Raw genomic sequence first — 10620 nt, forward strand, 5'->3', positions numbered from 1 at the left:
ATACCGAGGCCTGGAGCCTGGCAGACCTGCTTAGACCTGGGATAGGGCAGTGGGTGACATAAATGGCTTGATGTGAGGGAGCTGACCAGTGTCACAGCTGTTATGATTGTTGCTATTGCTATTCCACTTGAGGGTCTGTGTTGGAGTGTGCAGTGTGTGGGTCAGGATTATGTGTGTGTTACTTCTAGGGCATGAGGAGGCCTGTGGTGACATCATGAGAGCAGAGCCTGATGCACAGCAGCGTGGCTGTGGGAGGGTGTGTGTGTGGAGACTGTGTGTGTGAGAGAGTCAGGGGTGTAGCGTGTGTGTGTGTATGTGTGTGTGTGTATGTGTGTGTGTGTGTGTGTGTGTAGCAGGTGTGGGGGGGCGAGGGAGTGTGAGAGGTGTGTGTGTAGATAGCAGGGGTGGACTGGGGAGAGTGTGAGGGGGTGTGGAGGGGAGAGCATATGTGTGTGGGGTGTGTGTGTGTGTGTTCGGCTGGGCAACAGGCCGTGGGCCTGCCTGGCCTGCCTGTACAGACCTTGCTGCTCCTGGGGTCACTGACTGTAAGTAGAAGAGGGGTGGAATTTAACTTGGTGCCTTTCAGGCTTCTGGTGCCTGTCACAGGGGACTGGGAGGAAGGCAGATGAATTGAGCTGGTGAGACGGCCCCTGCCTTGGTCAGGCTGGAGGTGACCAGGGTTTGGGCTATGAGGGTAAGGGAAATATGAATAAATAGTGAAAGCAAGGCCCTTTGGTACAGGAGCTAGAAGAGCTGAGAGGAAGCCAAGGTTTCTGGCTGGAGCTTCTGGGAGCTCAGGGAGACTGTTTTCCAAACTGTGAAGGTGGATTGAGAAGCAGGCTTCAAGTGGGAGGGAAGACGGGGGAGCTGTGGTGACTAAACGGAGGCTGTGTCTGTCAGTTACTGTCACGGCCCTGGATGCCTGCCCAGACAGACCTATTCTCCTTTCTTTTGCAGAAGTGCCCCCGCCTGGAGTCAGCCTGGGGGCAGGCCAGGGTCCACCAGACCCCGGGATGACCGCAGCCAGTCGGGCCAACCCCTACAGCATCGTATCATCAGAGGAGGACGGGCTGCACCTGGTTACCATGTCAGGCGCCAACGGTTTTGGCAATGGCAAGGTGCATACACGGCGCCGGTGCCGCAACCGCTTCGTCAAGAAGAACGGTCAGTGCAACATTGAATTCGCCAACATGGACGAGAAGTCACAACGCTACCTGGCTGACATGTTTACCACGTGTGTGGACATCCGCTGGCGCTACATGCTGCTCATCTTCTCTCTGGCCTTTCTTGCCTCCTGGTTGTTGTTTGGCATCATCTTCTGGGTCATTGCTGTCGCCCACGGGGACCTGGAGCCAGCCGAGGGCCGTGGCCGTACACCCTGTGTGCTGCAGGTCCACGGCTTCATGGCAGCCTTTCTCTTCTCCATTGAGACACAGACCACCATTGGCTACGGGCTACGCTGTGTGACTGAAGAGTGCCCGGTGGCTGTCTTCATGGTGGTGGCGCAGTCCATTGTGGGCTGCATCATTGACTCCTTCATGATTGGTGCCATCATGGCCAAGATGGCACGGCCCAAGAAGCGCGCACAGACTCTGCTTTTCAGCCATAATGCCGTGGTGGCTCTGCGTGACGGCAAGCTCTGCCTCATGTGGCGCGTGGGCAACCTGCGTAAGAGTCACATCGTGGAGGCCCATGTGCGGGCCCAGCTCATCAAGCCCAGGGTCACAGAGGAGGGTGAGTACATCCCACTGGACCAGATTGACATCGATGTCGGCTTTGACAAGGGCCTAGACCGTATCTTCCTGGTATCACCCATCACCATCTTGCACGAGATTGATGAGGCCAGCCCACTGTTTGGCATTAGCCGTCAGGACCTTGAGACAGACGACTTTGAGATTGTGGTCATCCTGGAGGGCATGGTAGAGGCCACAGCCATGACCACACAGGCTCGCAGTTCCTACCTGGCTAACGAGATCCTGTGGGGCCACCGCTTTGAGCCAGTGCTCTTCGAAGAGAAGAACCAGTACAAGATTGACTATTCACACTTCCACAAGACCTACGAGGTGCCATCTACACCCCGCTGCAGCGCCAAGGACCTGGTGGAGAACAAGTTCCTCCTGCCCAGCGCCAACTCTTTCTGCTATGAGAACGAGCTGGCCTTCCTGAGCAGAGATGAGGAGGACGAGGTGGCTACCGACCGGGATGGCCGCAGCCCTCAGCCCGAGCATGACTTTGACAGACTGCAGGCCAGCAGCGCTGCCCTTGAACGGCCCTACAGACGGGAGTCGGAGATTTGAATGCCCTTGGCTTAGATGCAGCACCACCCTGACCACAATAGGTCCCATGTCCCTTGGGGGCCTGCGTTTGAGCAGAGCAGGCCGAAAGCCTCGGGTCACAGACTCAGTAGCATCTTAGTCTTTTTCATGTTTTTTCGCAGTAGCTTGGGAAAGTTGGCGGGAGCGTGGATGGCCAAAATGACTGGCTCACGGCCTCGGAGGCTGATGTATACCCATGGGCAAGGAGGTGACTTCTTGGGGTAGGGTTGCTCAGGAGTTAGGGACTCTGCTGGAGGCCTTAGGTGCAGGTCCCAGCCCCGGTGGGAGGAGGCTGTGTATGTACACTTCATTGGTTTTTAACTTGGGCAAGACTGTTTACAAACAAAAACAAACAAACAAACAATCAAAAAAAAAACCCACCCCACAAAACACAAGAAAACATTAACAGGTGGTTCAATTTTTAAAATTCCTGGTGTGGGGACAGTTGGAATTCTACTCAGCGCTGCCAGGCAAGCAGCTGGACGGAGAACCCTGAGGGTTCTCAGAGGTCTGTTTTCTCCCTCACGTGGGCCAGGGCCTTAAGCGAGTTGTCATGCTTAAGGATGAATCAGGCTGCTTGTGACCATGTTAACGATTCTAATAAAGTGTCTGGATGTCTCTTGGGGGTGGGGCCCACTAGGGTGAATCTGGCTTGCTCTTCTGTTTGATGTTGTTGTACCTCAGCTGCCTCAGGGCTGGGTTTAGACACCCCTTCCCCCACCCCCACTCCGTACTCCCTGTTGTGCTTCCCTTCCTATTTAGTCCCAGGTCTCCACCCCTTGCAGCGAGGGGGCATAGGAAACACCAGAGTGGGTGCTTCTTAGAAAAGGACACTCAGGAAATTAGTATGGGGTCTGGGTCCCACATCCCCAGGAAGTGGGTCAGCCCCACGTCCCCCGCTGGACTCACAGCTTGAGTTGTGCCTTAGAGACTCTGGTTGTCTGGCTTCCGTCATTTCTGGTTTTCTCAGACTTGTTTAATCTTTCCCTACTGCCCTAAGTCCACTCATGAAGCTCCCCAGGCCCTTCTGAGATTGCAGAGGCTGCTTGCTCATAGCCATGACCCTGCCTGCTTTTGTCCCACACTGCTGGGGCAGGATGATGAAGCCCTGCTGGTCCCAGCCAGTCATCTCCTGCTGGAAGGCAGAGTCTAGGGGAGAAGAGAAACACCCCCACCCCCACCCCTATCCCGCACCAGCCCCCTGCCACCATAGAGATAGACCAGAGAAATGTCATAAAACAAAGAATTCCTGTTTAGCCTTCAAGGACCTATGGTGGAACTTTTCCTTCCTGAGGCCCAAGCCGTGGAGTCTTCCTGTCGTGCCCCGTCAGGGAGACCTGAGATAGGCTGGCTCCCAGGCACCTTGCTTCAGATTCCATGCTAATTTCTAATCTAGGAGATTCCCCTAGGACCCGCTGCAGAGGCATGGGCTCCTCTGTGGTCCTGGCCAGACCTCTGCCCCCAAATCTCACTGACTGTTCTAGCCTTGGCCTTGGGGCCTAAGGGTGCATTCAGCCTGGGTGTGCTTACCTGCCACTCACCTCTCTATCTAGTTGTCGAGTCTAGGGAAGGGCAGAGGGTGGGTCCTGGCCACTGGGTGCCACTGTGGGAGCCGGGGCACCTGTCATTCTTTCTGAGTAGGTGGGCCTGTATCCAGAGCAGGGTCTAGGGGCTCCTGCTCCCGGCTCATCTCAGTGGCCTGAAGCATTCAAAACTCTAGCCAGCCCCATCCTCCTCCCTGCCAGAATGGTCCAGTCCCTGGGCCCTGCTGGAGAGCAGCTCAAACTGCCTTTCATCTCTGCCAAAGGCAGGCAGATGCTGTATTTTCAAATTCTCCTGCCCTCTTTTCCCCTTTTTCCCTGTATTTATTTATTGCTTGTGCTAAAGACCAAACTAGCCGCCCCCTTTAGTGCACCCAATGGAGGAAGCCACTGAGGGGGGAGCCGTGTGCCTGTGCCAGGCAGGAAAGCTTGGCCCCTGGGAAGTGTGTGAGAAGGAAAACCAGGGTGTGTGTGCACGCATGTGCAGACGTGCTCACACGATCGTCTCCCTGTGTGGGAAACTTGGTATGCAGGTATATGGTATACACAGGTGTTTATATACAGGTAGTCTATGTCTGACCACAGGTATGTGTGTGCTTGTTTTTTTTTTTTTTTTTTAAATTTGGGTAAGGTGGGTTTCATGCTCACCAACCTGAACTGGTCAGGCTGGATGCTGGCCACAGACATGATCAGTCCGACTTGAGTCCCTGCCCTGCCCTGGTTATGCAGGCTGTACGACGCAGTGTGCATCAGTCTGAGGAGTCTGGTGGTAAGTAAGCCTCTGCAGCAGACCCTGTCGGAGGCCATGGGGGCGTGTGTGTGTGTGTGTGTGTGTGTGTGTGTGTGTGTGTGTGTGTGTGTGTGTGAACATGTGTGAGGGTGTGGAGGTCCCAGGGTGTGTGTATGTGAATGTCAGTGGCTTGGGTGCTGTGTGGAGAGAGAGAGAGAGAGAGAGAGAGAGAGAGAGAGAGAGAGAGAGAGAGAGCTGCACAGGATGAAGCAGCTGCCCTGAGCCCATCTGGTGCTGTGCACCTGGTCCTTGTCCAGCCGAGGGCCTGGGGGCAGAAGAACACACCATAGGGAGGCCCTTGTATGGGTGTCTGCCCTATGTGAGGTCATAGAATGTTAAATCTATTTTAAACGGTGAAACTGGAGAATTTTCATGTTATTTTCAATAATAGTGGTATCTAAAGATGTAGGCAACAAGACTAGACCACATTAAATGCATTTTGATCTCTTTGAATGCTACTGTGTTGAGATGTGCGTCTCACTGGCCTCTGCCTGCCTCTCCCGCCTGCGGAGCACTTACACTTCCTGGGGCCCCTGCAGCTGGACCATGTACAGGGCTCCCTGGGGCTTGTCCTCAGGGGCAGAGAAGGACATGGTGGCAGCAGCACTGAGAACAGGAGCATGGCCTCTCTCAGACCCCAGGGCAGTCATTCAGTCTTTTCCATGGACACTCCCCACCGCTCCACATACTGCCTCCGCCTCATTCTTGGGCTCTTCCTGCCTTGCTGTCTTTCCTTCCACACAGAAGCACCAAGCATCATCCATTCCCATAGGCAAGCCCAGGGCACTCCCAGAGCTCCTTCGGATACAGGAAGCCTGGCCCTGAGATGGGCAACTTTGTTTCCTCTTCAAGAGGGGAAGAGAAGGGCTGGGGGCTAAAAAGAAGCCCTTCCCCAGCACAAGTCAAACTGATGACACAACATGGCAGGGTGGGGTTGGAGCTGAGGCAAAGGCTGTTGGTGGGACCAGTTATCAGTTTGTTTTCTGGAAATTGCTTCCATTGTTCCTAAGGTTCAGACTCTGGGATCTCCATGGCCAAAGCCTGTGCAGAGGGAACCTCTTCCTTTGTCCAAACTGCTTCAGAGAGTGGATAGATCTCGAATCCTCTGCCTCAGCACAGGACTCTGAGGCCCTGCCTTCTGCAGATGTACAGGATTCCAGATGTGCAGAGGAGAGATGTGCTCTCTAGCCCCTGGGATAGTGGTCTAGGGGAATTTCAGCTGTACTTCCCTACAGCAGGGTCTGGAGTGGGGTGGACCGGGCTCTGGAGCTGCTCACTCTGTCTGGTAAGGCCCTGAGCCCTGGAGTTCTGCTGGGACCCTTCCACCAGAATCTAAGCCAGTTGGGGCCAGAATGTTGTGACCTTACTCTTTGTACACAAGCCTCCCCTACAGTACTGACCAGCAGGTCTAGGCCCTGCCTGTGGGTTGGTCCTGGCTGCTACACACTGCTCACATTTTGGGTCCCCTTGAGCTTGCAGTTTCTTAGCATTCTTTCTCCTGGCTGTGCTGATGTCCTAAAGGGCCTTAGGTCAGATTCAGGCCACTTGACTGCCAGGGGACTCATCCACCTGCAGGCTCACCATCAGTGAGACTGCTAATGGCCAGCTTACAAAGATCGTGAAAGAACCATCACTTAGCATTAAGTACTTTGGTTTAGCCTGGGGCTCTGGACCCTGTGCTCTGTAGACTTGAGGGCAAGTACAACAGCTGTACCTGAGTGGTCAAGGGACAAGTCACTTTCCTGCCCTCTCAGGAGTAAAATAGGTCACCTTGGGATTTGTATTCAGACGGGATGAACAGAAGTAGCTGGCACTTGGTCATGACTGGGGACAGAGTGCCCACTAAATTGAAGTGTATTGCCTGGAAGTCTGTTGATATTAGCCATGCCCTGGCAGACCAATCAGAAGGCATCAGTTCTCTGTGTTAGAGGAAAGTGTTTCAAGAGGATTAGAACTTGAACAAGATCATTGGAAAGCAGTTATTTGAGATGGGATCTAGCTAAGCCTCAGGCCCAAGCCATCTCCATGTTAGGGCAATCAACCCAAGACACTCCACACTCTGCCTACTGCTGGCAAGGGCAGTAGCCAAAGTCCTTGTCAGCTGAGGTACAGCCTGGTGAGCTCTCTGCCCTGGAATCACCCTGTTTACTGTGGCGGAGACCCTGGGACTTGAGAAAACTGTGCCTGGGTGTTTCCTTAGCATGGGAAGGCACATTAGAGTCTTCCACTTATTTCTGAGCAGTGATGGGAATTCCAAGGACACACCCTATTCCACAGTAATACACCGTCCATCCAGTCCCAATACGGTCTCCTCCCAACTTCCTGCCCCGCCGAGTGTAAAGTCTCAATTGATCCTTGCTACCTGGTCCTGTGTGAGCCCTGCTTCCTTCCCCTGTTCAGTTTCCCCTCCTCCTTTTCCTGCCCACCTGCCCCAGGCTTCCTACCTCTCTTTAGATTTTTAGACCTTTGCATGAATAGCTTCTTTTTCTGACTTCCTTTTAAAGCATTTTAAAATTACATAATTAATTGTGTGTGTGTGTGTGTGTGTGTGTGTGTGTGTGTGTGTGTGTCTAGGTCAAAGGACAACTTGAGAGTCAGTTCTCTCCTTCTTCCATCAGGACAGTTCGGGTTGTCAGGGTTGGCAGTCAGTGCCTTGGCTGGCCCCCTTCTCTCATCTTGGCCAATGAATGAAGGTCCTCCTCCTGTTCCTGAGCAGATAAGATAGACAGCTGGGTCTCCCTCTCTAGCCATGCCATCCTTATCTGTGTTACTGTGTAAGGGGGGGACTGGAACGCCCCTTCTTTAGCGTTTTCTTAGTCTCGAAAGTGACTCAGAAGGTATCTTGAGGATGACTTTTTAGCATTTGAGAGAATAGCAGCAGGTTGGGCAAGCTGTAGATTCCAGAAGTTTCCAGGAGAAGGAAGCTGGAGGAGGGCAAGATAAAAAGCCGTGCCCTGTGAGCTAGCTTGAGGGTAGCATATTCAGTAGCAGACAGAGGTCGGCCAGCAACAGTGGCACGGATGCATGCTGGGAAAGAGGCTGGGGAAAGGCTTCCCAGAGAAAGCCCTGAGTGTCAGAAAAAGCACACCCGGGTTTTGGCCCAGTATCCGAAAGAAAGAGATAGAAAAGAAGGAAGAATAAAAGTTACAGTTTTCTGAATAACTCTAAAAGGTGAGCGGGTTCCACAGCACTTCAGGACGGAAGAGCTCCGAGTTTACTCTAAGGGAGGGGCTTCTGGGAAGGACCCGAACATGATCTCATTAAGGGGGTAATTAGTCGGCCTCTGCCCTTAGGTGTCTTCAGGTGAATCAGATTTCCTGGGGTGGGGCTGGGTGGACTCCTGCCCAGGTGGTTGACAAGCCCATCTGGATTGGCTCCCGAGGGAGAAGACTGTAGAACATAATATTTGGAGAGGCTTACATTGCCTGGTCTCTACTAGGCCAGAGGTAGGGCTTAGATTCTATTATTTTGATCAGGAGGAAGTAGTTTTGCCTTAATGGGCCTCAATAAAATCCAAATATGTCCACCTTTTTGTATGGTAAATTTAAACCCTAAAAGGTGTCAAAGTTGATGTTTCTCTTTCTAGAGCTACTGGGGAAGTGGGACAAGGGTCCTAAAGTAGAGACCAGGAAGTGGGGTGCATCCTCAATGGCTTCAGAGGCTGTTAATCCCTCTAATGCCTGGGCTTGTTCATTGTCTGCCCTAGGGCTATTAAGTTGGTCAGGGTGAGCATTCATCTCTTGGTCTTCTTGAGTCCCTAGGGCCAGAAGTGGGTACAGTATATATACCTCTATGTGTATGCGAATGGATGGAGCATGAGGCCTGCAGGCTTCCCATCTATAGAGAGGGCTCTGCAGCCCCTCTTGTGTCCCAACCTAGACAAAGCCTGGCCATCAGCCACCTATTGAAGGGAAGGGCCTTGCCCGAGGTGGGATCCCAGGGCTGAGTTGGCATGGAGTGGGCGGGCTTTGTGCTAGGTGGAATTTGGACTTAGGAAGCCCCTGTGCTCTCTCTTGACCTATTCTCCTTCTTAGAGAATGCAGGAAGGGCTCGTTCTAGGCTGGTGAGAATTCAGAAACCCAGGCTGTGGCTCTGTCCGCTAGTCTACCTGTCACTCTTTCCATACAAGGAGAGAAGCCATCCTTCCTACAAGTGTTTGTGAGCTGCCACTCTCTCCCGGGAACTCAGCCAGGCTCAGCCTTTGCTGTCCAGCGATTTCCACTCATGAGGTTGAGGAGGTAGATGCTGAGTTAGGGTCCTGGTCCAATTCCCCTAGAAGTGAGGATTCTGATTAATGGAGTACCGTCCAAGGAAAAGAAAGAGCAACATAGTATAGAGGGAAGGCACTAGGTGAGGAGTGGTGGCGGGCGGCAGCAGCCAGCAGCAGTCCAGCTTCACGGCTGCTCTAGAGTACAGAGGCCAGCAGGAGCAGTCCCGCCTCCGAGGGCACTGGGGTTTGTAACTTTCAGGGACAGCCTCTGGCTATAGCTACCCCAAGAGTTCTGTTTCTGAGCATGGTGGATCCTGTCCACTGAAGGTGAGTTTCCCGAGAAGGGTAACTGAGGGCGGGTGCTCCTTTGAGAAGGGGCCATGGCCAGAGCACAGCCCAGAGCAGTGCAGTAGTGTGATCCAAGGTTAGGGTGTTGGGGCACAAACCGGGAGGTCTAACTAGCTAGAGGAACCAAGGTAGGCCTCTTCAGGGAAGTGACAATTCCTCTGAGGTCTGAGCTGATGTTTACAAGATGCATGGGAAGGGGGTTCCTGGGACAAACTCTGCACAAACAAAAGCTATAGGAAAGTAAAGGGAAGCAAGATTGCTTGGGCAGGTCACAAAGAGCCCAGAGGGCCCCCAAAGGACTCCATAGATGCCACACAAGACACCACAAAGACCACTCAGGTTCTTGAGGGCGCTACATGAGCCTCCATCAATACGATGTAGGACACAGGATGCCATGTGGATCATGCGGGGCCCAGACTTCATCCCCGCCACTCTCTTCAGCCCTTCACACAGCACAGTTGCTTTGCCTGCTCTAGAATGTCATCTTCCTTGAGCAGGAACGTATGTTTTTGCTGGGCCTCAGCACTCTGAAGAGCAAGCTCCCTTTACTTAGAAGGAGCCCAGTAACAGATACAAAAGAACCACTAGGAGGTGAACTGCTCTTAGCTGGATGGGAGGTGAGCACCCAGGATGCGGGCAGGGAGTGAAGCTGTCTCTGGAGGTACAGGGGAGCAGGCTGCATCGTAAATGCTAGATCCAGTTTAGGAACTCACTGCTGAGTGCTTTAAAAATGTCCTGGACCCCATTTCTTCCTTTCTCTTTCTCTTTCCCTTTTTTCTCTTTCTCTTTCTCTTTCTTTTTCTTTTTCTTTCTTTTTCTCTTTTGTTTTCTTCCTTCCTTCCTTTCTTTCTTCCTTTCTTTCTTTCTTTCTTTCTTTCTTTCTTTCCTTCTTTCCTTCTTTCTTTCTTTGAATAACACTTTGAAGGACATTACATCAAAAAGAGTACCCAGGCTTCCACACAATTTCAGCATCTGATGAATCCATTTCTGGTGAGCTGTGTTTCTTGCTAACAGCTGGCCAGCAGGGTCTGCCACACTGGCCTCTGCTTCCCTTAGTGGCAAACACGACCTCTCTTCTGAAGCATTCCAGGGAATCCATGTGCTTTCTGCTCTGTGGGTGACAGAACTGTAAGGGACCACAGCTGTGTCAGTGCCCATGTCTGCCGCCCCAACTCAGTAAATGAGTTCTCTGCCTCAGTTTTCTTCTCTATGGGGGTATAATCAACACACAGCATGTGAGGATGCCATGAGTGACCTGCCTTGACCCAGAGGTACTGCTGGCAACAGTGCCCGGCACCCACAGGACTTTGTTAAGCACGAGCTCCCATGTCCCTGGCAGGATGGCATCAGGCAGGTGCCCAATGAGTTTGATGTGCAGAAAGAAGGCAAACTGAGCTGAACTTCTCTGAGCCAGGA

The 10620-nt window shown here is 52.8% G+C and overlaps 1 protein-coding gene across 4 annotated transcripts in view; it reads left to right on the forward strand.

Annotated features, from left to right (window-relative positions):
- The window catches only part of Kcnj12 (potassium inwardly-rectifying channel, subfamily J, member 12), a 50706-nt gene extending 45607 nt beyond the window's left edge, over nt 1-5099 (forward strand). For 2 of the 4 annotated variants that reach the window (NM_001267593.1, NM_010603.6), the window contains one exon: nt 958-5097. In NM_001267593.1, coding sequence (NP_001254522.1) covers nt 1014-2297 — 1284 coding nt within the window. In that variant the 5' untranslated portion in view covers nt 958-1013 and the 3' untranslated portion in view covers nt 2298-5097. Of the gene's footprint in view, nt 1-957 lie in introns of all 4 variants that reach the window. The other 2 variants (XM_006532318.4, XM_030245606.1) reach the window with 1 other exon arrangement.
- Nucleotides 5100-10620: the final 5521 nt, after the last annotated feature.

The sequence above is a fragment of the Mus musculus genome, chromosome 11 (assembly GCF_000001635.26).
Source record: "Mus musculus strain C57BL/6J chromosome 11, GRCm38.p6 C57BL/6J".
NCBI lineage: Eukaryota > Metazoa > Chordata > Mammalia > Rodentia > Muridae > Mus > Mus musculus.